This window comes from Erithacus rubecula (genome assembly GCF_903797595.1).
Source record: "Erithacus rubecula genome assembly, chromosome: 21".
NCBI lineage: Eukaryota > Metazoa > Chordata > Aves > Passeriformes > Muscicapidae > Erithacus > Erithacus rubecula.
This window is the reverse complement of record NC_136673.1, coordinates 2,656,470-2,683,174: the sequence shown is the minus strand read 5'-3', so window position 1 is coordinate 2,683,174 and position 26,705 is coordinate 2,656,470. Positions and strand designations below refer to the sequence as shown.

At 53.9% G+C, this 26,705-nt stretch overlaps 1 protein-coding gene across 2 annotated transcripts in view; it reads left to right on the top strand.

The window, feature by feature from the left end:
* Positions 1–5,307: 5,307 nt before the first annotated feature.
* Positions 5,308–26,705, top strand: part of NOTCH1 (notch receptor 1) — a 45,246-nt gene continuing 23,848 nt past the window's right edge. For both annotated transcript variants that reach the window (XM_079324211.1, XM_079324210.1), the window contains exons 1-4: positions 5,308–5,558; positions 7,214–7,295; positions 24,411–24,673; positions 25,165–25,503. In XM_079324211.1, the coding sequence (XP_079180337.1) occupies positions 5,501–5,558; positions 7,214–7,295; positions 24,411–24,673; positions 25,165–25,503 (742 nt within the window). In that variant the 5' untranslated portion in view covers positions 5,308–5,500. The remainder of the gene's footprint in view (positions 5,559–7,213; positions 7,296–24,410; positions 24,674–25,164; positions 25,504–26,705) is intronic.

The window sequence follows — 26,705 nt, the reverse complement described above, 5'->3', positions numbered from 1 at the left end:
TTGGTAATCACTTAAGAATTTCAGCTGGCTTCATCCCGGCACAGGAGTCCCTAATCCCAGAGCTATTAGAACAGAGCTGGCACTGAACTGCTCCTGAAACTCCCTGCTGGTATCAGTGGCACCCCAGGACCCTGCAGGGCAGCCCCCCGGGCCAGCAGAGCAAGGAGGGGCATGCCCAGATCTCTGCCAGTGATGTCTCCCTAAAAACCTGCCCAAAACCTGTGTGGGGCGAGTGTCCACATGGCACGGGGTTTTTCTTGAGCCTGTGCCCTGGGAGAGGCAAATGCCAACAGCACAGAGCTGGGTGAAACTGTGGGGATGGCAGCGTGACTTGGATGAGCTTGGCATTGCACCACGGTCCAGAAATCCAGTATCAGGTTCATGCCCAGGCTTGTGCACAGAGAATCATGCTTGGGTTTTCACAGCTGTGAGCGATGGTTTTCGATTATTTAATGGAGATATCAGAGGAGGTTTGATCCTGGTCCCTCCACACACTCCGCTGAGCAATTTATTTGCTGAGGTGATGAAAAGTGCCTCGGCAGGAAAAGGAGGAATGGGATAAAAAGCAAAGGCTTTGAAGGAAGATGCACATGAAATATAAAAGTGTCCCACATGTGTCCCCAGAGCTGGGACAAAGCTGGGCTGGGGTCTGCACTCCAGAGAGTCGGGGTCATCTCCTCTGAGCTGTCCCCATCCCTGAGCTGAGTGTCTGTGACACTCTGGAGAATCACCCTGTCTCAGGGTCTGCAGCACCAGGGTGCAGAGAAAGGCATGAGCAAGCATGGAGGGAACAGGGACATGCACCAAAGGACAGGGAGAGCTGCATTTCCAGCAGCCCAGGCCTGGGGACAAGCACATTGTCACTCGCAGCTCCATAAACCCCACCAGGCTCTGTTTACACAACACAGAATGTTTCAGTTGTTTTATGGAGGTGGATAGTAACAACACAGGGACCAATGAGGCCAGGGCCAGGCTGAGCAATACGTGCCCAGCACCTGCTCTGCACTCACAGCCTATAAAAGCATTTTATTTTAAACGTGACACAGATTTTATAGCGCAATTTCGCAGCAGCACCTTTCACCCAGGTACAAACCGTGCGGGCACAGCGGCTCCTCGGGACGTCTTCCCGCCTGTCACTAATCCCTGGCTGAGAGTTCCTGGCTTTGCACACTGAGAAATGATGGCCAGGAGCAACCCTGCAATTAAAACCAGTTTCAGCAGCCTGTGAGGAGGAAAACTCTGTGGGTGCCAAGTCTGGTGCTGCAGCCATGCCAGGGCAGGGACACACACGGCACCAACCTCTGCCCATGGCAGAAAACTGGTTGTCCTTTGTCCCATCCCAACTCTGGACATCCTGATGGGACCAAATCCCACTGCACTGCCAGGAGGAAAGTCATCCTCCATGGGCACGTGCTGCCAGAGCACCATGGAAAAGTGTGATTTATTCATTGGTGTGATTTAACCTGTGGCTGTCCAGGCACAATTCTCCACTCAGCTATTTAAGAAAAATAAAATTTTGAAAAAAATCAGGATTGAGACCATTCTTGCAAATCCAGTCCCTTTTTCTCTGATGCCCCAGAGAATCATGTCTTAATCCCATTATGGAGGAGTTTGGGGGTTGTTTTACCTCATAGACTCCATGACCAGTGCATTTTTATCTGCTCAGACTTTCCAGGATGCTCTACCTGCTTTGATTCACACTTAATTACTAAAAATTAGGTTTTTTACAGAGCATGAGGGAGGTTGGGGGTGCATGTACCAGCATGAGGAGGGCTAACCCTCCATGCTGCTCCAAAATCCAGGCAGCAGAGCAATGCCAAGCCAAGCACGGGTGGGGGAAAAAAAAGGAGAGATCCAGTTTGATGTCTGCCTTATCAGTCTTATTTTTATTGCACCGAAGGTATAAGAGCAAAATATTGATTGTGATGATAAAGAGATGAAAGTGTCAAGAAGGAATAGGCACACAAGTTACTCAGGCGATTGGAAGCTGCGTTGTATTTAACAGGCATTTGCCATTAAAAAAACGCCTGTTTTTATTTAAATAGCCTCGGGCAAATTTCTCACTAAACCAACTTTCCCACGCCAGCCCAGTGCTCTAACTCTGGTTTTTGGCAAATTTTTTCCTGAGCTGTCAAGGCAAAATATATATAAGAATGCTGGTCTCACTTAGGTTTTTTTCCAGCCCCTGGAGACATGAAAATAATTTACAGATGTGCATTACCTGTTTATATTTGTATTAAGTTTTGCTTAACGGACATGATTTTCTTAGCTTGCAGTAACAAAAAAATATTCCCAGAGTTTCACTCATTTAATTTTAACTTATTAAAACTTTTAAACATGTGTGGAGGTTTCATGTTTTTAAATCACTAATCACATGGACAGTTGCCAAGGTTTCTATTAAAGCCTTTTACAAACACTATTTTTAAAAGGACCTAAAATCCCATTATTTTTAACCCCTGAAGACCACTCAAAAGAAAAAAAATTTCTTTGGATTTATGTCTTATTCACCTCTTACTGCAAAAAGATTTATGCTAAGTGCTGACTTCTGCCTTCCTCCCTTTTTGACTTTTGCTGGTCAGAGTCTCTGGAGGAGGCGTCTGGGAGAAGGAAACTTGAGGAGGTTCCCCACGAGGATCTTGCAGCAGATCCCTCTGTACCAGGGGAAGGATGGAACCAGATTAAAGCTGCACACATCTCACAGCAGTGCCTGGCTGGAGGAGCCATCCTCGTGTTGAGACTTTCATGGGAAACCCAGAGCACCCTTTTAGCTCCCTCTCAGCAGAGCCTTTCCCCCAGCAGAGCCCCAGAGCTGGGGGTCACAGAGCAATAAATTGATGTATTTGACCTTCTGTGCTAGGGGGATATGGCTGCACACCCAGCTCTGCCTGTGTTTATCCACAGACACTGCACAGACCCTTCCAACCACGGAGCAAACCAGGGCCAGGGCTCACTCCTGCCTTCCCTTAGAGTCCAGCACCTCCAGGAGCAGCCTGGGACACTCCATTATCTGGTGTCTCTGCCACCCTGTGCATCCCTCACATTGCCACCTCTCCATCCCCAGATGGCACAGATGTGGCACCCCGACAGCCCCGTGTCCCCAGCATGCCCATGGTGGTCCAGAGGGACAGAGACTCTCCCAAATCTCAGGGATCAAGTCCCAGAGCACAGCTGAGCTCGGTGCACGGTGCTTTCTGCACATGGAGAACAAGCCCGGGCAAAGTTTCAGCCGGTATTTCCAGGCAGGTAGAGCTGAGATGCTGCCTGCTCCATGGGCTCTGACAGAGAAGGGGAAAGGGGAGAAAGAACACAAAGTCTCCATCTCCAAGGATGTCCAAGTGGAGAAACCTCATGCCCAGCTGTTGTCACCCAACTTGTGCCTGCAGGGAGGATAGAACAGGCAGGGCCCACATTCTGGAATTGCTCAAGGCTCAAGCTGCCAGTGACACTTGGATCCCGAGTGGCACCGTGCTCCACACAGGCACCCTGTGTGCTCCCCAGCCTGATCAGGACAGTTTTAGAGCCCAGAGTGGGGAAGGCAGGAGGAGAGGGAAGGAGGGAGCCGCGGGAGCGAGGTACCGCTGCAGGGCTCACGCCTTTGATCTGGTGAGCAGACTCTGCCCTTCGGTTTGTTTAATTGTTTCACACTTGCTCTGGAAATAGTTTACAACAGGAAGCAGTGGGATAACAGCAGGGCTGGCATGGGATGGGATGAGCCTGGGGGCTGGTGGAGACGTACCCTGAGATGAGAGACACAGATGACCACAGTGTCACCTCCTTCCCATTAACCCATTGCCGACCCTCCTTCCTCTTCCTCTTTCCCAAGGCTTCAACCAGAGGCCAGCAGCCATCCCTCCACGTCCTCATGTTTGGGATCTGTAAAAGAGCCACCCAATACCCTCCAACAGCTCTTGGGATAGACACAGGAGTCAAATGGGATTGAAGTACCCATGTCCCTGGGAGAGTTGGTACCCTGAATTCTCCACATTCTGAATTTTTCTCCCCACTTTTGCAGGCACTGTGGCCTCACTGAGCAGGGCCCCAAAAGTCCATGAGGAAGCACCATTTTTAGGCACCCTCATATGGGCTGCTCCCATCAGTGGTGCTGTGTGGGTACCCCCCTGAGCACCCCCCCTGCAGCCACGGCTCACAGGAGACACCCACAAACACCAGGTTAAGGGCATCAACCTGTCCTGGGCTCAGGGCCTGGATGGGTTTCAGATGGGGCATTCCAGCTTGGTTTTCCAGGCTTGGCTGTGGCACAGTGGCAGCAGGGGCAGGAATGGGGCTCTGGGGCTGAGGGCACAGGGACCCCCAGCACTGCTCTAACGGGAATGCTGCACACATGTGGGGTTGTGGGGCTGCCCCTGGGTTTGGCTTCCCCGCTTCTCCCAGCGTGTTTGTTTATTTGTGGATGTGGTGCACGGGGCTGGTCAGGCTCTGCCTGCAAGTTCATGAGTTCACAGTACAAAACAAACAACATCCGACCCAGCTCTGCGTGCTGCCGGCACCTGCGGGGGAGCTGGGTGGGAAATGGCTCCGAGTACCAGAACACACCTGAGTCCTGGTAGGGGGAGAAGGGGAGCCCCACACTGAGCTTCCCAGCACCCAGGGGATGGTCAGGCCATGTCCTGGTCCCCCCGGTGTCACCACCCCATTCCCGCGTGTCCTGTGGTTTGTGTGTCCTTGCACGGACACACCGTGGGTCAGGCTGGGTCTGGGGGCTGCTGTGGTCACTCAGTTCTGCAGCCCAGGGGCTGTGCAGGGACTGGGGAAGTTGTGCAGGAGCTGCACTGGGATTATCCAGGGTGTGCATGGTGGGGGGCTGCACCAATATTGGGGTGGGGGCTGAACTGGGGGTATCCGGAGCTGCACTAGGGATATGCAAGGCTGATAGCGGAGGCGTCCAGAGCTGCGCTGGGGCTCTGTAGTCACTGCACGTGAGAGCTGTGCTGGGGCTGCGCTGGGAACAGGGGGCTGCGCTGGGAACAGGGAGCTGCCCTGCGGGGTTTGGGGGACTGCAGGGGGGCAGCACGGGGAGAAGGGGCTGATCCGTGCCTGCATGCGGGGAGCCGCACCGGGGGTGTCCGGTGCCCGCACAGAGAGACTTGGCCACCCCGGGGCTGCCCGTAGGGTCCCGGAGCGGGACGGGAGGGGGGCTGCGGGGACCCTCGGTGGCGGGAAGGGGGTTCCCAGCAGCGGCCCCCCGGGCTGGGCAGGGAGGAGCGTCTCACCCGTCCCGTCCCATCCCCTCCCGTCCCGCGGCGCCCGGCCCGCCCCGCACGGTCCCGGCCCGCCCCCCGCCGCCCGGCCCGGCCCGCCGGGGCTGAGCAGCCGCGGGAGGCGCCGCGTTCGGAGTCGCTGCGCTCTGCGCGCTGTGCTTGGGGCTCCCGGCGGGGCGGCGCGGACCCGCACCGGCACCGGTTCGACTCGGCTCGGTTCGGCTCGGCTCGGCCGAGGCCCCGCGGATCTATGCGGCTGTGAGCGGCGGGAGCAGAGCGGGATGGAGCGGCTCCTGGCGCCCGGCCTCCTGGTGCTCCTGCTGCCCGCCCTGACGCGAGGTGAGCGCCGCCGCACGGGCCCCGCACCGGCCGCCCCGCTGCAAGTTTGCCGGGAGCGGGGCCGGGCGCGGCGGGCACCGGGGGGAGCCCGGCGGGGCACGGCGGGCACCGGAGCCCGGCAAACGTCGGGGGGTCCGGGCCGGAAGTTCCCGTGGGAACCGGGACCGGAGCGCGGCGCCCTCGGGAAGGGGTCCGGGCGCGGGGATCCTCGTGGGAACCGGCGAGATGCGCCGGGACCGGGCTCGGCTCTAGCAGGAGAACCGGAGCTCGTTGGCAGCGGGAGAACCGGGACGGGGACCGTGTTGGGAGAGCGGGGCTGAGCCCCGCGGGGGTGGCCGGAGCTCGGGGAGCCGGAGCGGTGCGGGGGAAGCGCGGCTGCACTCAGGGCTGAGCCCGGGGCTCGGTGCCCCCAAGGAGGCGCCCGGGGCCACCGGGAGCCGCGGCTCGGTGCGCGGGGCTGGCGCGGGGAGCGGCGCTCGCTGCCGTCGGGGGAGCGGCTCTCGGTGCCGGGGGAGCGGCGCTCGGCCCGGCCGAGGGGCGCGCAGGGCGGCCGCGCTCCTGCTGCTGTTCTGCGAGAGCTTTGGACCGTTTTGCAAATTTTTTCTCGGTTTCCTGTTTCTTGAAAGCCGGGCCCCCCCCCCGGGGCCCCCCTCCGGGGCGGGTGCGGGTGGTTGGCCGCAAAGCGCTGCGCGACCGGCGGGGACAGCGGGTCGGGGCACGGGAAAAGAGCCCCTGAAGCGGCCGGGGGTGCGGGACGGAGTGGGGGACAGATCATCCCGGGGGTCGGGACCCTGCAGTGCCCAGGGACCGAGCTGGTAGCCCCCTCCGGAGAGCCCTGAGAGGATTTTGAGGAGCGAAGACAGCAGTGCAGCTTCCACAACAGGGCTGGGAGGCGTCCGAAGGCAAAGTTTGCAGAAAGTTTTGCGCGGTCGGGAGCTCCAGCACCCCTCTGGAGCGATCCCCATCACCCCGGTTTGTGTGCCGTGGGACTCGGAGCCCAGCGGGGTGAGCCCGGGGCTCGGCACCCATCCAGGGCAGATCGGGGTTGTGGCGGTGGCGGTGAGAAGCTGCATCGCTCAATGTGAAACTGCCCCGGCTGCACACGCGTGTCGCTGAACCAGTTACCGTGAAGAGCGAGCGGGCAGAGAAGGGGAAGAGCGAGCCGGGGTGGAAATCGGAAGCGATTCTGGGTACTTTCAGCGAGTTGCTGTGGTAACTCTGCAGAACTTGGCTCTGAGGGCCAGACAATGAAACCTTTACTCATAGCAAGTTATGACGGGCGACTCATTTCGTTACCGAGCTCATGGTAACTAATGGGCCCTGGGCTGGATGTTTTTTCCCAAATGGCATTTGTCAATCAAGGGCCTGATCTGTGGTTTCTCTCTGTCAGTCCTCCTGCTGGAGGAGCAGGCACAGCCTGCCCTCAAACCCACCCTGGGTTTATTTTTAGGTGAGCCTCTCAGTGCAGGGGCCACACAGTCCCTGCCCCATCCATCACCCACGGGTGAGGGCTGCTGGGTGCTGGACCTCACCTCACCAGGCTGTGCAGAGGGTCTCAACAAGCCTGTCCCCAGCCCAGGTGACACCAGGGGATGCAGCCCCCCTGCTGCCACCAGGGCCCTGAGCTGTGGCTAACGCTGTCCCTCTGTTTGCAGGTTTACGGTGCTCACAGCTTGCTGAATCCTGCCTCAACGGGGGAAAGTGTGAAACTTTTCCCAACGGGACGGAGGTGTGCCAGTAAGTATGGAGCAGCCAAAGGATTTTCATCTCCCCCGACCAAAGTTATTGACATGCATGTTGACTTTGCTTTGAAGGCTCTGGATTTAATAGGGCAAGATGCGTTTTCTTTCCTTGAGTGGCAAGAATAACCTGCTTGTGTAGGAGTCACCGCGAGTTTGGCAGGATCGGGCTTTGTTCCTGGCTGGGTGGAAAAACATGGGCAAAGGGCCATGTTTTGCTGGTGTTAGCCTATGCAGAGTGCCCTGCTGATGGAGCAGGAGGAAGGGCCAGCCTGCGGCGCTCCTTGGACCGTCAGGCAGGGAGGGAGGCTGTCTGTCTGTCTGTCTGCTTTCCAGCTGCTCCCTCCTGGCCCCAAAGCATTGCCTTTCAGTCCCTTGCACACTTAGAGTGACCAGTACATCTTCAATAAACACTCCAGAGAGGTTCCATGGCTGCTGGAGCTGCCCCAGTGGTGTCTGTGGGCCGATGTGGCATCACCAGGGGAGCAGGGCACCTCCTCCTGCAGCCCTGCCAGTGCTGGTGCCAAGCTGTGGTCTAGCCTGGCGTTCCTGGTGGGACCTGGCACCCAGGCTGGCACTTTCTCCAAGCTGATTGTGGGGAAACGGATGTGTGAAGCGTTGGGACTCTTTGAAGGACCAACCGACCCACCGCAGCGATGGCCGATTCACTCCAGGCTCCCAGGGAACAATAACCAAGAGAAATGAATAAGACTCCAGCTCCCTTTTTAAAACTATTCCATAAAAGAAATGTGAATGGGCAAGGCTCTGTTTTCCGGCCAGATTTCCCCTCTGCCTGTTGAACATGGCCTGAGCTGCGAGCAGGCAGGGAGACGTTCCCACCCACCCCAAATTTCCAAATAGGAAGTCCTCGGCGGAGGAACCTGAAGGCATTTCCAATCCCAACCTGTTGAATGGCAGTTTCCCTTGACAATGTGTGTTGCTTTTTTGCAAATCCGCCTGGGTGCCGTTACTCTGCCCAGTAGCCGGGCACCTCCCGCCCCCTTCTCCGAGCTGAGCCCCCCAACCCTTTGGTGCAAATAAATCAGCAAATCAATCAGGCACATGAGCAATTTAATGGACAAAGGCTGGGTCCCTTTGTGAGGCACTAATGAATGCACGCCACTTTTTTTTGCACAGAAGCCCTTACCAACGCTTGACGCTCTAAATCTTGTTTTCTTTCATTCAAAGAGCGACAGCTGGGATTCGGTCGAAATTCGGCAGCTATTGTTAAGGGAGGCAGATTAATGCTGTGTGACTAATCATGTATGGCTTCCCAGAATGCCCAACCCTCCACCCCCTCCCCAACCTTACACCCCTCCTTTTCCTTGTGGTCATTCTTTCCTTTTTTTCTTAAGTCTCTGCAACTCCTGATTTACATTTCATGTGCAGATGGTGATGGAATCTAATTAGATCTGATGTGTGCGAGCTCTATTTGGAGAAGCCTCCAAAGTAGGCTCGGGGTGGGTTGGTTTTTTTTTTTTTTTTTTTAAGAGGAAAAGTTAACTTTAAAGAAGTTCTTGGTTGCTGGCTGTGAATAACCACTTCTCTCTTGGCTGCAGATGCTTTGTGAGTGTGTGTGAGTTGTTTCTGCAGGAGCACAAGGTGTGTGCATTGGGTGTGTTAAAGCTCTTGTCCTGTGCAGGGCGATGGGGGCAGATACTGGAGGTGCAGCCAGACTGAAGGAGGTGCAACTTCCCAAGTTACCTGATAGCAACTCGCAATATCCTGGTTTTTTCACTTTGTTTGAATATCTCTTGACGAGGAGCTTTGCTTCCAAGCTCCTTAAACAAAGCAGAGCCAAGAGCACAAGATACCAGACACAGAAAAGCTTGGCACTGCCCTTTGGCGCCTGCGTGAAATGCACCATTTTGGCTGCTGGCCACATCTCTGCTTGGCCTGGCACTTAACAAAGTTTGGCCATAAAGCCCCTTTGTGCTGCCCCCACAAATCCAATTAGAAAGTGGAGTGAAATAAATAGCGTAGGAGGGGGATGCTGCTGCAGAGGACGAGTGTCCCGGCGCTTGTGGCGGGACAGAGCTCGTTGGGTCACCTGGAGCCAGCTCTGATAACTCCAAGCCCAGGTTATCAGCCCTGCTACGGAAAGGGAACCGCCAGCCCGAGACCAGGAGCTTTCTCTGCCTTTTATTATTTTACAGGGATAGTTTGTAAAGCTCCAGGTGCCTTATCTTGCTTTGTCCCTTTGCCAAGCGGTGCAGGGCTTTAATTGAATGGAGGGGACCAAGGATTGGATTGGAGGGCTTGGGACAGAAGCGCCCTAATTAAGCTCCTTTGGAGCTGCTTTCCATCTTGGCTGGGTTATCCTGGTCTTTCAGAGCAGGAAGAGCAGCAGCAGTAGTTTTGTGGGTCTTGCACAGACCCCAACTGAAGGCTCTGGGTGTTTTTGTCCCAGAGATGGAGTTTTGAAAGGTCCAGGCTGGAGCTGGTGGCTGGTGAAGGGCTTGGCATGAGGTTTCGTGGTGCTGGGGAGCTGTGGCATTCCAGAAAAGGCACTTGCCTTGGACTAGGGCATTTTCCCAGACTAAATGAGAAGGTTTTTCCAAAAGGTCCTTTTTGACTTCTAGTGATAGCTCCTAATTAGACTGTTGGATAACCCTAGTTTTGACTGGCATCCCTGCAAATGAGTCGGGCTGATTTTAGCTCCCTGTGCCATGTGACTTTTATTCCCAGGACCTCCCTTGCTCTGCTAGTTAAAAGCAGATGGCATTGAAAGAGGGCTGAGCTTCCAGCCCTGCTCCACCAGCCTCTCACCATTAAAACCAGAGGAGCTGTGCCTGATTTCTCTTGCTCAGAGCAGCAAAAGAGACGGTGGAGGGAAAAAAATAAGCTAAATTAATCACTGGGCTTGTGCTGAAAAGGGGGAAAAGTCAGTTTGCTAAAGTACTTCCTCTGTTTATGAATCAGCACAGCGTTGTCGTTCAGCCAGGGCAGTGGCTCCTGAGCTGGTGCCTGTTGCCACCACCAGCTTCCACGGGCAGCAGGCCAAAAACATGGGAAGAAGCATTCTGAGGGGGACCACAGCAGCAAGAGGTGATTATTTTAGCTCAAAACTCTTTCAGGAGACAGCCAGGAAGGCAGAGGAGTGATGTGAGCCCCGCGAGTTTCTGTGCCCTTCAAGTTATTCAGCTGCTCAGTCATTGTTATCTCATTGTAAAGGGCGGAAGTTTCCTTCTGGTTTGGTTTTTCTCATGTGCTTTAAACCCAACGTTATTTCCATGAAATAATAACAAAGAAAAAATGCAGTCTCGGTGCTGGAGAGGAAGAGGGTGGAGTGTTGAACAATCAACCAGAGGAAGCTCTTAAAGAAGTAGAGGAGCAGTGATTCAGCCATGTTGAGAACTCTTGATGGCTCTTTCGAGTCTGATCTCATTCTCGGAAAGAACAAGGTGGAAATGGGTAAGAGGGGAGATTTAAAAATACCAGAGTGTCACCTGTTGTGGATTCCAGTGGAAGAGAAACCGAAGCCCAGCTGCTGAGGTCATTGGGACAGCAGTGGGGGCTTTAGCTCTTGTTTAAAGTTTGTATCTCTGCTCTCTGCATGGTTATCAGGTGTCTCAGGTGGTCCCACTCACTCCTGCTCCGTGTCCTTGGGATTTTATGGCTTGGGCTGAGGTTTTTTGCTTGGTTTTTCTCATGGTTTGGATACCTGTGGTGGCCAGAGGGTTGTCCTGTGTGATGAGCACATGGGATATGTTTGAGAGGAAATGTCTCTGGAGGTCCCTCAGCAGCACAGAGATGAGCAGGAGAGATGGGGTGATGCAGAGGGCATCAGGAGCTCACAGTGGTGTTCATCCCCTCAGCTTAGTGGGGCTGTTCCCCACCAGCTGCTCGAAGCTGTGTGCTCACAGAGTGGTTTGGGTTGAAAAGAACCTTTAAAAGTCATCTGCAATGAGCAGGGGCATCTTCAATTTCTGTGGTCTTGTGGTGTGAAGCAATGCACAGGGCTGGAGGTCACTCACTCCATGGTATGGGGTATGTTTTATTCCACCAAAATCTCTTCCATCTCAACACCTGACTCACTGTCTTCCTTTCTGCTGGCAGCTACAACAGGTCCATTTATTCCAGCTGATACCTCACACCTGGCCTCCCCTCCCAGGCTATTATGGTTTGTTGTATGTAGCATGAGGGTGACACGTATAAGTCACTGCAAGACCAGGCTATTCACCAATTAAGGGCTCGGACAACATAATCAGGAGGCAGTTAGCAAGTTTTAAAATAACATTGTTTGGAAATTAACCTGCTTTTTCCAGGCCTGGAGGTGTGGTGACCCTCGTTTTGCTCGTGTTGGTTGGTGTCCCAAGTGGTGGTGGCGTGTGTACATGAGTGGAATGTGAAATTTATAGAGCATCAGTGTGTTTAACGAGGGAGTAGCCCCAGGGTGCACTTAGGGAGAGCTGGTGAGCTCTGGATCTGGATGGAGACTTCTCTGTGGTTAACAGGTAAAGGTTTTGCACCATGTGGAAGAGTACAGAGTGGAAGAGCTTCTGGGATATAACTTAACCCCCCTGATAAAGCAAACCTGCTGTGGGGTTTTGGTTGAGTCTTGTCTTCTTCCCAGTGGCCAAAAAGGTGTTCAGGGTGCCCTGCTCCACTCAGGGCTGTGTGCAGCCATCCTTGAGGACCTGCCAGGCTCCTTCTGCTGCCTGGGATGGGGCAGCACCAAGGGGCACTTGGGCTGCTCATTCCCTAAGCTGGGCTATTCCTGCAGCTCTGCTTTGTGTTCAGGGTTAGAAAGGTCAGCAGTCTGGAGAAGTGATGGTTTGGGATGATTCCAGTTTCCTCCCAAATGGTGTTTTATTATATGGCACATGGTGCTGCATCCACCCATCACAAGCTGTGCCCAAGTCCCTGCCTTGCTGCATGGTGCTCCCACAAGCCCAGATTTGCTGCAGCCAGAGCTCTGGGATAAGGACAGAAATGCTCTGGTGTCAAGGGGGAGTGCTGGATGATTTTTGGGTATCTGAATGTGGAGACACCCAGGAGCAGAGAGGGTTCAGAGCAGAGCCCTTGTGTGTGATGCTGAGAATTCTTTGCAGCACCCTGCTGGTCCCAGTGACACCAGGCCACGGCAGCTCCCCAGGACACTTAGAGATGCTCACCTGGGAGCTCCCCAGTGTTTAACACCTGGGTCTTGCTGGTAGAGCAGCTCAGGTGTGATGTTCCTGTTCACACCTGGACACCCACATCTGGACTCTGCCTTCCTCTCGTGCACACCTGGTGGGACAGGTCCTCTCCTGTCACCTCCTCATGCTGCAGGGTCTGTGATACCATGGTCTTGGTATCTCAAGCAATTTGCTGGTGGTTAATAGGGTGATCATGGAACTGTGGAATAGTTTGGGTTGGACATCTCATTCACTCCTGCCATGGGCACAGACACCTTCCACTAGCCCAGATTGCTCCAATCCCTGCCCAACCTGGCCTTGGACACTTCCAGAGATGGGGCAGCCACAGCTTCTGTGGGTACCCAAATGATGCTGGAGGTTCCCACTGGTAAATGCAATGCTTGATGTGAGAGATGCAGGAATAAAAAACTTCTGTGAAGTGTTGGGATGGGGAAGAGATGTTTGGCTGGACTACATGGAGAGCTCTGTCCCCCAAAAGAATATTTTCAGTTGGAAGGAACCTACAATGATCATTGAGTCCAACTCATCCCTGCCACCTCACAGAATTCATGCTCTGCTTCATACCCAAAATCTGTTCTGTTGGGAATCACAGAATACCTTGATCTGGAAAGGACCCCCAAGGATCATTGAGTCCAGCTCTTGGCCCTGCACAGAACAATCCCAAGATCCCAGCATGTTCCATGGGAGCAGGATGCTGGTGAGAAGGGAGCTCAGGGTGTGCCTCCCTCACACAGCAGTAATTAATGTCTGCTTTAAGCTCTCACCCATCACGTCCTCCCCTTCCCCCATGGCAGCCTGGAGTTAATATTGGAAAAGCCAGTTAAACAGTTAATGTTTAGGCCCTGGTTATTAGGCCCTTGCACATTTCCAGCAAAGGGAGCCGAGTCGCATTTTAATGGGAAACTTTCATGCTCAGTCAAGTTGCAAAAATTTATTTGCGCCGAAGTCATTTTCTTTTAACAAGTTTTCACCCTAATTCCCTTCCCCAAAACCTGAATTTAATGGTATTTATATGGGAAATGGATTTATTAAGTTTTAATGATGCTATAACGTTGCCCTTATTTAATAGAAGGGGCACCCTGCAGGCAAGTGGCCTGGTGGTGGTGGGCTGGGTGCCACAGGGACACCCAGGGCTGGGGATCCTCCTGCTTTGGGCTTGATTTAAAATCACCATGGCTGAGAGTGGCAGTGCCAGCTTTGCCTTTGTGCATGATCTGAGTTTGGCGTCCTGCTGCCAGTTCCTCTGTGGTGTGATGTGACTGTCACACCTGTCCCCAAGAGGAGCATGGACAGGAGCTTTTTTGGCAAAGCTTTTGGCTTTGTCAGCTGCTCTGTCCCATGTCAGCGGGGTGATGGGGACCTGCTGGCTGTGGACTGAGCATTTGTGAGTGTCCTGTGATTTATTTTTAGGAATTTTCTGCTGTCAGCGAGCAGCCATGGAGGAGGAGAGCATGTCCCCATGGATCATCCCTGCTTGGGGGGAACAGGAGGAGACCCTCCCAAAAGCCCTCCTGGATGGTTAACCCATGGGATGGCTCCTCTGGGGCAGGTGGAGGAATGTGTCTGTCCTCTGGGATGTGCAGCTTTGGGGCGGGCTGGGAGAGTGACCCCACAGGGGAGCAGCCCGGGAGGAGGGGGGTCCGTCCCCGGCCCCCAGCCCCTATTAAAATGTTAGACACAGACCTCCAAGTCAAAAGGCAGGGCGACAGACGGCCCTTTCACAGGGCCTGCCGCTGCCACAAAAGGGGGGTTTCCAGGGGAGGGGGCAGGAATGCGGGCTGCGGCCGGAGGGCAGAGCCGCCACCATTGTCACACCATTGTCCCGCTCCCTCGGCGAGGGCGTCATGTTGACACAGGGATTTCTGCCGGCAAAAGGTGTCGGAGGCAGAGGTTTCCCTCCCTCCTTCCCTCCCTCCCTCTCTCGCCTTTCCCTGGTTAGAATCAGCAGCAGCAGAAATCCCGATCCCAGGAGCTGCACCCGGCTGCATCTCGGATGCTTTCCAAGTTTTTTGTTGCTAGTAACTATTTTTGAGAGTTCTGCTCGCAGATCTCCGCGAGGTTGAGGGGAGCTGGATCCATCCCTGTCTGGCACCTTTGCCCACTCCCCATCCCACTGAAACATCCCCGGGATGGAATTTCTCTGGCTTTCTGTTGGCTTTGTGCCACGGGGCACCCGTGTGCTCTGCAAAACCCCCCTCTCCTCCTTGTTTATAAATATCAGGGCTAAATTTAGCTTGTTTAAACTTTTGGTGGCTGTTCAGATCCTAATCGTCGGTTTTGAGCTCAGGATTAGATGAGTGGGATGCTGGGGTCACGAGTGGGAGTTTTCCATATTTGGCTCTGGGGCAGCACAGTGTTTAGCCAAAACTTGGTTTGAGGGGGAAAGGGGAGAAAAGAAGGAGTCCATCATCACTTAGTGAGATGGTGACACTGGGGCTGGGTGTGTGCCAGAGCTCTGAGAGCACAGCAGAGTGAATTCAACCTGCATGGGCAGCAAGTGCTGGAGGAAAACCAGCAGTTACCCCAAAAGGGGTGGGGAGGGAAGAGTGACCTCAGGCACCAGCAATGCTGGGCTGGCAGGCAGCCTGTGGAGGTAGAAATTCCTTATCTCCCCCAAATTCTGACTTTTTCTTCTGCTGGCTTAAGGAATGAACCATTTTTAGAGGGCAAGAGCAGGGAGTGTTCTCAGATGCCACAGGGGCCATCCCAGTGTCTGGTGGGTGTTTGTTGGGGACCTGCCCCAGGAAGGTGACACAGGTGGGTGATGGGACCAGGCACAGCCCTGGGGATCCTCTGCTGGAAGCACATCCTTTGTGGCCACCCCAGAGAGGGAGCAGGGGTGAGCAGAGCGAGCTGGGCTCCCACAAACAATGGAGCTGTGCAGCTTTGCACCGGCAGAGGATATAAAAAAAAACATCGACTGGGGAAAACAAATATTTCATAGCAGCCATTGTTGAGGGTGGGAATGAGGCGAGTTTTGTCTTGGGCTCTTCCTTCACATCTTTCATGTTTGTTGTGAATGAAGCTGCATTGAAAGGCAGCTCCTTCCCAGGTAGCCAGTTACCACCCGTGAATAGCCTGGCCACTCTGCTTAGTAATGGGATTATATTGTTTTTCATTACAATGGGAACTTTGATTCCCAAACTGTCCTGACTAATGTCTGCTTAAGAAACAAAGCCATTTTTTTTCCTTCATAAGAGGAACATGGCTCTAGCATGTTTTTTCCCCCACTCCTGTCCACGAGTATATCCAGCTTTGGGAATTCCTTTAGTTTCTCTCCAGATGAAAGTCTGGATCTTAAAATCTCAATTAGATGACTTGGGCTAGGTCAAAAATGAAATGGAACAAGAAAAAAAAAAAAAAAGAAAACACATCAAAGACTTGGGATTGCAGTTTGCTTTTTTAATTAAACAAGAATGGAGATCTGCTCTTGCTTTATTAACCTGATGTCACTTGGAGTAACCTGCTGCTTTGCCAACCACCTCCCTGTGTGAAACTCTGCTTTTTTCCCAGGCTGGTGTCCCAGAGTGTTTAATAAAGCAGGACCTGGATGAGACTTCTTAAAAAACCACCACTTAGGTCTTGTGCAGGGTTTTGGTACCAGGAGCTCCCTTGTGGCTGCTGGAGGTTTCTGTGGGGCTGCAGCAGTGCCAGGGCAGCTTTAGGGTGCATCACCCAGTCGGGGTGCCCCACATGGGTGAGGGCAGCTGGGCAGCTCTGCCTTCGTGCCTTGGCTCTCCTGGGAGCTGTGCTGAAGCCTTAACAGCCACACAGAGCCAGGAGCCCCTGAGCAAAGGGAGGTGTGGAGAGCCTGGCTGTGCCAGCTGCCAGAGTGGGCTCAAGCAGCCCCCCAGCCTCTGGGAACAGGGAACAGGGAGCATCCACAGCCCCATGGGCTCCAGGGAGGTCAGGGCAGCAGCCAAAAGCATTCCTCATCTCCCTGCACCCGTTTCCTTCTGTGTGCTCCTGGTGATGTTGGGTGAGGAGGAGGGGGCAGAGAGCAGGTTCTGAGCTCTGATTCCCCAGCAGGATCGTTTTCCAGACCTCCCTGCCTTCCCCTGGCTCCAGAGTGTCAGCAGGATGTTCCCAAGGCATCTGGAGACTGGAGCAGCACCTGTTGCTCCATGCATCACAGGAGGGATTCTTGGGGAGGCAGTGGAATGAGAGATGCAGTGAGAAGCAGGTTTCTTCTCTCAGGGACATGGAGACATATCCCCAAGCACTGGCCTTTTTCTCTGGTCAGATTGGAGCCAGGGGAGATCAGGATTCCCTGGGCTGGCAGTGAGCAGACGTGTCTTACGGGGAAGGGTGTAACTTCAGGAGAAAGCTGGGGTGTTGCTCCCAGGCTGTGCCAGGCAGGCAGCCACTGGCACAACTGGAAAGGTGACTCTTGTGAGTGGCTGCCTGATGGAGAGCAGGCTCCCTGCTGCCTGGGCTGCACTGCTGGGGTGCAGGGGAAGCTGTGGGGCAGGAGGCTGGGTTCCCATTGTCACCTCCAGGATGATGGTTACCCCAGGAAGTGAGGGGACAGCAGGGTAGGGCTGTGTCACTCTGCACCTGGCAGCAGCCTGCAGTGGCTCTGGGCTGTTGTGCAGCTAAGGGAGGCTCTCCTGAGGGCTGTTTCTCCTTCCCTCAGCTGTTGCCAGCAAACATGTGAAATCTGAGTGTCCTGCTCACGTTCAGCCACTTGCTTCACTCCATGGGGTCCTGAGCATGCTGGCACAGCCACCCACAGGTCACACAGCACATTTGGTGCTGCACGGGGCTCTAGGGGTGTGAGGTTCCCTTGGGGGGACCCTCTACACTGCTCAAGGTCACAGCTGTGATCCTGAACCTTCTCCTTGCTGGGAGGCTCCGAGTTGGCTGTTCTGAGCCACAGGTATCACAGAGCAGAGAATGGCATCCCCCAGCCCAGCCTGTTGGAGTGGGGGCCTCTCCCCATACTGGGAGACCCTACACCCAGCTCCAGGGAGTGTCCTGGTCCCATTAGTCTCAAAGGGCCCCCAGAATGGTGCTCTAGTAAAGACCTGAGCCTGCTCTGCTCAGCTTTCCCACGCTGCTCACACCTTGGGGAAAACAACCACGGCCGTTTGTGCTTCCAGCAGTTGAGGGTAAGGAAGAGGTTAGGTGATAGCAGAGCAGATAAGAGGCAGCCTGGATGTGAGGCCAGGATGGGGCTCCCTGTCCCCTCCTGCAGTGTGGGGCTGCCCCCTGAACCTGCCCCTCCATAGGATGGAGCTCCAGTTTACACCTGCCTTCCACTTTGCTTGTTGGGTTTTTTGTATGTTTTAAGCCCAGAGTGGGTTTCACCTCCAGCTCAGGGTCCCTTGGGAGGACCAGGCAGAGAGCAGGGGGTGAGGGGTGATGCAGGCTGAGCCCCCACATCCAGGACATCCCCCTGTGCTGGGCAGAGCTGTGCATCCCCAGTTTGAACAAAGCCCCCGTGCTGCCATGCAGCCCTGGGTGTCATCTGTGCTGGCTGTGGCAGATGGCAGCTTAGTGCAGAAAGGAAAACATTAGTCTTGGGTCAGAGGTCACAGAAACATCTGCCTCAGGATGCTTTCAGTGCCTGCATTGCTGCAGAGGGACAAAACCTGTTGCTGGTGGCTCGGAGGAAAAGCAACAGAGTGAACAAAGGGCTGGCAGCACCAGAGCCACACAGGGGAGCACCCTGGGCAGAACCCACGGGCTGGGAGCATCAGGAATGAGAAATGACAGGGGATGGGCACCCCAGCTCTGCCAGCACTGCTGGAAGCTGTGGCAGCCCAGCTAGCAGAGGTGTAGGGCAGAGCTGAGCAGCAGCTCTGATCTCCTGCAGCTCATTCCTGCTCTTGATTATCTGATCTGCTGGAATAGCTGCAGCTTTGGGCCACTGGCTGTAACTCCTGGAGGATGTGCAGCAGACACAACAAATGCACGTGCTGAGCAGATCCAGATTTGGTGCTGGGAGCAGAGTGGGAATTTGGGGCTGCTGTTGCTGTTCCCAGGCTGTCCCCAGGGACTGCTGTCTGACCTTGGACAAGGCCTTCTCCATCACCCTTCACTCTGGCCATGAATCATGCAGATTTATGGGCCAGCAGCTCAGGGCATTATTAATCTTGTCCCCTCTCACCACAGTTTGCACTCGGATGCTCATTCCAAGGGGGAAGACACATCCCAGCCTGGTGCTGTGGGAATCCTGCTCCCAGCCTCTGCCTGACCCCCAGAAACAAAAAGAGCCACTGGGATGGCCTCAGACACCCAGGGGGTGTAAATCAGTGTGTTCACCCCTGCAGGGAGCACCCACCTCCACAGAGTGATGGCTGCTGTCCCTTGTCCTGCTTGTCCCTTGGTGGAACACACCCCAGAAGTGTGGGACTGTGAGATTGTCTGCTGGAATGGTGTGGGAGAGGGAGAATTGTGTGTTGGAGCAGGGCTTGGCCATCACTGGGATGGGGATTGGGATTGGTGTGGGGTTTGGGGATTGGGGATGGGGATAAGAATGGGATTGAGATTGGGGATTGGGATGGCATCACCCTCTCCCAGTGGCTAAAATGGAGCATTTGATGCCTCCTCAGCACGTTAATGAGTCAATGGAAACAGTGAGGGAGGCACACTGGTATTTTTAGCCATTCCTGCCGGGTTTGGGAACAGGGTGCTCGTCATGCCTGGAGCTGGGACTGTGACCACACCAGCCTGAGGTTTTCACAGAGCCTCCTTCAGGACCCCAGGCAGCTTGGCCACATTTCACCACCTCAAAGCTGCTTTCTAATGGCCCTCCTGAGCTGTTTTGATCCTGCAGCACCCGCCCTGTCCTCTGCCAACACATATATCTGTAATTAAAGCCGAGCTTTAATGTCTCCTATGCTAATTTCCATGAGCTGCTTGGGGTTTGCTTTGGGTAGCCCTGGCTTGGGAAATGCCAAAGGAAAAACCACAGGGTGATCTTCACCTGGCTGAGCCTGGGGGGATGTCGCATCCTCCACGTCTGCTCACCTGGAATCCCTGACACCACCTCCTGTTTTTTACAGAAAATAAAGCTCAGCTCCTTGGGCTGAGTTTTAGGAGAGGTTTTTAGTCCCTGGAGAAAAAAAGTGGCTGTAGCATAGCTTGAAGTTGAACTTAGCTCTGTTGAATCCAGAGCTGGAGAAGTTGAAAAATAACTACAGCTTGGATTGCCTTGATTCTTCACCTGGTTTTTGATCTCTTGCTTTGCATGTGAGACTTGTCTCCAGGCTTTCCTCTGCAGCCAGAGCTCTCAGAATCTGCTGAGGTCGCTGGGCTTTGAAATTCAGCTCCAGTCTGTCTGTGGGTGAGCTCCAGGAGCTGTGAAGGAAGAGTGAAATTCATCCTGTGGCTCCATCCATAGCTGGGAATTGTGCTCTTCCCTGCTTGTCTCAGACCTGCTGTTGCAGGGAGGGCAGGAACAGCCTTGTTCTGTGCTGGAGCATCTACAGAAGATGCAGGAGTGGTGTGGAAGCCACCAGGTGTGAGGGAGGAGGATGTCCTGGGCACAAAAAAGCCAAGATGGTTTTGAAACCATGAAAAGATTTGGGAGGTTGCCTGTGCTGGGAGCAGGTGTGTGAGGTTGGGAGTCTGTGACTGCTGGGCTGGAGGGGAGCCTGGGCTGTGTTGCTTTTTTCCTGAAGATTTGCTGGGAATGCCCCTTTCTGGGAGGAGAAATACAGAGCATGAGTGTACCCTGGACTTGATGGCCCACATGTGCCCATCTCAGCTTTTCCATCTGAACTCTTCCCTGCCATCTGCTGCACTCTCCTGGCTTTCTGGAGCTGATTGTGGCCATAAATCAGCTCTTAACACAAACAAATAGAAATTAGATTTAAAATAATCTACCAATTTCAGGGGTTTTCTGGAGCACAAGCCTGGAAAGCACCTGAGCATCCCAGCCAGGTGTGAGGCAGCCCCCAACCCTGGCACTGCCAGTGATCCCAACCCACCCTGTGCCCTCAGGCAGGGGCTTCCCTGTCCCTCAGGGTTATTCCAATCACTAATTAACCTCCTGGCTAATAACCATGCCCAGATTCAGGCTGGGATTCACCTTGGTTTCCCATCCACCTGTTCAAACCTTGCCTGCACTGGAATTGATCTGAAAACTGATTGTGTGTGATGGTGTTGGGCTGTGTGCCCCTCTCCCCGGCCTCACAAGGCAGGAACCCCAATTCCAGAGAGCCCATCTGCCCTCCTGCCTTGCCTGGGATGCTGAAAATCCCCTCCTGGTCCCCCTGTCCCTGTCCCACGATGTCCCCATCATGCTCAGTGCTCAGCACTCTTTGTCCTGCATAATTTTATTATTATTCTTTCCTTTTTCCTCTTTTTTTTTTATTTTTCCCCCAACTTTTCCTGCTATTTGAGACTCCCAAACAGAGTGGCTCTCCACTATCAGGGAGAGGTGGGGGGGATTTTTTTAAGTAAAAACAAAAAAATAAAAAGGCATGTGCAAGGTGGGGTTTTTGCCAGATGACTGCACAGCCTTCACAGCATCATTTTTTTTATTATTCTTTCCTTTTTCCTCTTTTTTTCCCCCAGCTTACCTTGCTATTTGAGACTCCGTGGCTCTCCACTATTGAGGAGAGAGGGAGGTTATTTTAAGTAAAAAAAAAATAAAACGGTGTATGCAAGGCAAGGTTTTTGCTAGATGACTGCACGGTCTGCACAGCATCTTTTTTTATTATTATTTTCTCCTTTTTCCTCTTTTTTTTTTTTTTTCTCCCAACTTTCCCTGCTATTTGACACTCCCGTGGCTATTAGGGAGAGGGGTAGGGGGGGTGTTGTTTTAAGTAAAAAAAAAAAAAATAAAAGGTGTATGCAAGCAAGTTTTTTGCTAGATGACTGCACAGCCTTCAAAGCATCCTTTTTATTACTGTTCTCTCCTTTTTCCTCTTTTATTTTTCCCCCCAACTTTCCCTGCTATTTGAGACTCCAGGGACTATTAGGGAGAGGGCTTAGGGGGGTGTTGTTTTAAGTAATAAAAAAAAATAAAAGGTGTATGCAAGCAAGGTTTTTGCTAGATGACTGCACAGCCTTCACAGCATCTTTTTTATTACTGTTCTCTCCTTTTTCCTCTTTTATTTTTCCCCCCAACTTTTCCTGCTATTTGAGACTTCAGGGACTATCAGCAAGAGGGCTTAGGGGGGTGTTGTTTTAAGTAATAAAAAAAAATAAAAGGTGTATGCAAGCAAGGTTTTTGCTAGATGACTGCACAGCCTTCACAGCATCTTTTTTATTACTGTTCTTTCCTTTTTCCTCTTTTATTTTTCCCCCCCAACTTTCCCTGCTATTTGAGACTCCAGGGACTATCAGCAAGAGGGCTTAGGGGGGTGTTGTTTTAAGTAATAAAAAAAAATAAAAGGTGTATGCAAGCAAGGTTTTTGCTAGATGACTGCACAGCCTTCACAGCATCTTTTTTATTACTGTTCTTTCCTTTTTCCTCTTTTATTTTTCCCCCAACTTTTCCTGCTATTTGAGACTCCAGGGACTATCAGGGAGAGGGGTGTGGGGGTGTTGTTTAAAGCAAAAAAAAAAACCCACCACAAAAAAAAAAAAAAAAAAAAAAAAAAAAAAAAAAAAAAAAAAAAGGCGTGTGCGGGAGTTTTTCCCAGATGACTGCACAGCCTTGCGGCGCGCCTGCGGCTGCCCCTGCCCCGCACAAAGAGCCCTTCTCAGGCGGCCCCGAGCCCCGCATTCCCCCGCGCAGCCACCCAGAAGCGGCGCCGGTGGCGCTCGGAGCCGGGCACGGCCCGCGGGCGGCGGCAGCTGCGGAGCCTCATTAGGATGCGCACCTGCTCCCCGCCGCCCTTTGTGTGCCGAGCAGATGCCCCCTGATTTATTATTATACACATTTTCTTTTTCATTTGGCCTGGATAATGCCGTCTCATTAACTCAAAATGTCTCCGAATCCGGACAAATTCTCACACAATCGCCGACAATGAAAGCAGAATTGGGTTAAAAAAAAAATAAAAAAAAAATTAAAAAAAAGGGGAGGGGGGGGAAATGGGAAAAAGAAAGTAGGAGGAGAGGGGGAGTGGGGGTGAAACGTGGTCTTGCTGCCTGTAAAGTGCTGTGGCTCCAGGCTGGGGTTTGCTGGTTGTGCTCCACCAGAGGAGCCCCACGGGCTTGTTTTGTTCTCTGGGACCCCCCCTGCTCACCCCCTTGTCACAGGAGCCTTGGTGGCCGTGCAGGAGCTCGGGAATGTGATGTCCCACCAGATCTGATGGCAGCAGGTGTGAGCTCTGAGCCTGAGCTGCCACAGTCCTCCAGTGCCCAGGTGCTGCCCACCCTCACCCCCATCACCCAGGCTCCTGGCCAGGCAGGATCCCAGGTTTATTTCTGCTCTCAAGACCTCTGGTAGATGTTTTCTGGTGGTGGACCCTGTGGTGGCATTGCTATCACAGTGTGGGACAGCAGAGTGCCAGCACTGTCTCACTCCTCTGTGCCCTGCTCAGCACAGCACAGCCAAGACAGACCATCCCTCTTTGGAAGAGCTGTAATGTGAGCAGAGTTGGGACAAAACCTGTGCTGGCATCGCTTGTTGCAGACAGGATACAAGAGATGCCACTCAGAAGGGTTTGTGCCTCATCCCTGGGGTTGTTTTGTCTCAGTTTTGCTCCATCCTCATCTTCCCCTCTTGCAGGGTCCTGCCAGCCACACATCCTGCCCAGGCCCACAGGGATGGCTGGTGGGATTTGCCCTCAGGGCATATCCCTGGTGCCAGCTCCAGTCCTGCTGCAGCCCAGCTGGCCAGTGGTGACAGATGGTGAAGCTGGTGGTGGCATCAGGGGTTCTTTTCTCAGATGCAGCAGCCAGGGCCACTCACCCCCCTTGTGCAGGTGTGGCTTTGGGGAAGCTCTCAGCTGACTGTGAGGAGCAGGAACTTGTCCCACCTGTTGCCAGCCAATGCCGAGCCCCTGCTTAATTGTGCTTGAGTGATTTAGGATGGAGGGAGGATAAAAATAACCCTGGTGGAGCAGAGACTCCAGCGTGGGCAGGGAGCAGGGCTCTCCCCATGCTGCCTGGCCCTATGGATTTGGGGTATGGGGATGCTCCTCTTGCCCCTACCGTGTGTCCCTTGTGCCTTGATTTCCTCTTCAGCTGGGAGGGGAGGGAGGAGAATCTGCCTGTGACGAGACACAGGATGTCAGCGCCGGGGTTGTGGTTGTGCAAGTCAGCACAGGCCCCTGCACGGGGACGCCTTTGTTCCCAGCACCTCTTTCATCTTCCTCTTCCCAGCCTGGAGCAGCCAGGGCAGAGCTCACCAGTGCCAAACCCACCTGGGCTCACCCCCAGTGCCCTGCAGCCGCTCGGTGACACTTGTTGGAGTCAGTGAGTCAGGGGTCTCTCTGAGTTCTTCATGGAGAAATCAGAGTGCAGGGATTGAATAAGTTTTAGGGTGAGTTCTGATGCTTTTAGTAAGTGAAAGGTTTCAAATGCTACAGTAGCAGTGAGCGTTCTAATGAAGGTTGAAACATACTAATATCTTCAGCAAGAGGCTCCAGGCCCACAGTGCTTAGACATACAAGAACTATAGTAAGAGTATTGCTTACATTTCTCACATAGAACAAGATAGATTGTATGTGTAGTTCTATACATAACCTGGCATGCTAAGAAACTAGAATTCTAATAGGTTAAGGAGTGGTGGTCCGAGTTTGCATTTTACCTTGCCAGAAAAATCCTATATAAGAGTTTGTATCGGGCAGAGTTGTTACTTTTAGCCATTGTTGCTTTTAGCCATTTGCTTATTTCTCGCTGCTTTGCTATTGATTGTCTGTTGAGACTGATGTGCTTTGTAATAAATAACCTTTTTTAACTATTAGCTGCTTGCTTATTTAAGATAGCCTGATGAAGTAGGAGCCTAAGAGCTCAGAGTAGGTGTGCCTAGAGCACCTAAGGTCTAAAGAACCTCCGCATCTGGTGAGGATCGAACTCGCGACCTTCCGATCTCCTGACGCCGTTTGCGTGTCTCTCCCCGCCGCCAGGTGCAGCAGCGCCTACGTGGGCGAGCGGTGCCAGCTGCCCAACCCCTGCCTGAGCTCCCCGTGCAAGAACGCCGGCACATGCACGGCGCTGGTGCGCGGCAGCAGCGCGGATTACAGCTGCGCCTGCCGCCTGGGCTTCAGCGACGAGCTGTGCCTGACGCCCCGCGACAACGTCTGCCTCAGCAACCCCTGCCGCAACGGCGGCACCTGCGAGCTGCTGACCCTCAGCGAGTACAAGTGCCGCTGCCCGCCCGGCTGGTCAGGTCAGGGGATGCCTGGGGATGCAGCCTGCATGGGGAGGGGTGGGTTGTTGGGAGAGGGGTTTGCCCCCTGTGGGTTTTCAAGGATGTTAGGGAAAGGTTTTTTGTGGAAAAGAGGGTTAAAGTGCTGAGGGAGGTGGTGGAGTGACCGTCATTGGGTGTTTATGAAATAAAACTGGATGTGGCACTTGGTGCTGTTGTTTAGTTGAGGTGTTAGGGCGTGGGTTGGACTTGATGATCTTGAAGGTCTCTTCCAACCCAAAATTCTGTGAGTTCTGGGTGGAGAGCTGCCTGAGATTTTTGGCTTCAGAGATGTGGGCAGGGTGGCCTAAAAACCTGCCTGGGGGTGGGTGGATGGCAGCTGAGGGAGCTTCGACCTTCCTGCAGTGTGGGTTTGAGGTGGGGGTCTCCCTTACAACCAGTCCCAAATCACTGCCACCCTGTCGTAGATCACTGCTGCTTGCATCCTCACCCTCCCTCCTTGCCTTCCCCAGGCAAAACCTGCCAGCAGGCCGACCCCTGTGCCTCCAACCCGTGTGCCAACGGGGGCCAGTGCGTGCCCTTCGAGGCGCACTACGTGTGCCGCTGCAGCGCCGGCTTCCACGGCGCCAACTGCAAGCAGGACGTCAACGAGTGCAACATCTCCCCTCCCGTGTGCAAGAATGGGGGCAGCTGCACCAACGAGGTGGGCACCTACCAGTGCTCCTGCAAGCCAGCCTACACTGGGCAGAACTGTGAGCACCTCTACGTGCCCTGCAACCCCTCGCCCTGCCAGAACGGGGGCACCTGCCGCCAGATCGGGGACACCACCTACGACTGCACCTGCCTGCCAGGTAGGGAGGGGAAGGGCGTGGGGCGGCAGCTAAATGAATTGTGAATGAAGTGAGAATGGAAATGAAATGAGCAGTGCCTGAATTTCCTGCAGGTTGTGATTCTGGGAGGGGCAAAACCCTCTGGCTGTGGGCTCGTTGTGCCGTGTGCTTTAGGGAAGACGTTGGGCAGCGATGCCTGAGGAGGAGAGTTCATCTGGGGGCTTTATATACTTTGTGTTTCACCAAAATAGCTCTTCCAAAACAACTGTTTGAGCAGAGGCCCCTGTGCGGATGCTCATATTCCAGAATAAGAGTGCCTTTTTCCGCTTTAGCTTAATCCACTTCCAGAATGGAATAATTAGCCTGGAATAGCTATTTTGGAAAGTTTCCGAGTGCTAACGGAGCTGAGGAAGGAAGACCCTCTCTGTGCTCGCTGCTGCTCCCTCTGGCAAGCTCTGGAGCAGCCCAGCAGGATTGCAGCCTCTGGCGTGGAGAGCTCCTGTGGAGGGACCTGGTGGGGGCTGTCCTGAGAGCACAGCACCCTGGAAGAGATTTTGGCACCCTGGGAAGGAGTTTAGCACGCTGCAAACCCCAGAGAAGAGCAGCTGTGAAAGGTTCCCTTGACCCCAGCAAGCCCTTTCACTTCTGCCCTCAGGTCTGCAGTGCAGTAAGGACAGGGAGAGGAGGGGACTGAGCAGCTCCATGCTTCCCCCCATCCTGGGTCAGCTGGAGAAATGAAACTGGAGTTTCAGCCCAGATTCACGCTCAGACCAGGTTGTGTTTCCTGCTCCTGACCCGAGCCAGCCACACTGGCCAGCTGTGGCAGATGTGAGGGGATGCACCCACCCTGTCCCTGGGAGGGAAGCTGTGTGCAGCACTGAGGAGTCTCTTGTGGGGTTGGTCTGATCCTCTGGTCACCCACAGCCCAGCAGTGGCCAGAGCAGGATGGGGGGGTGGCTTCCCTGCTCTGCACCCTGGGCAGGGCTGGGCACTGCCATGGGGAGCTGCAGCCTCCCTCTCTGTAGCTCCTGCCCCATCTCTGCTGGGGATGTGGCATCAGGGTGGGGATGGCACAGACACCCTGCTGGGTGAGATAAGTGATCCCTGTGAGCTGTGTGGGGGATCTTGTCCTCATATCTGACACAAATTCAGAGGTTCCATCCCCTTCCCAAAGCTTTTGGCCACAGTACCTCAGCAATCTCATTAATCCAGGGCAGCATCCT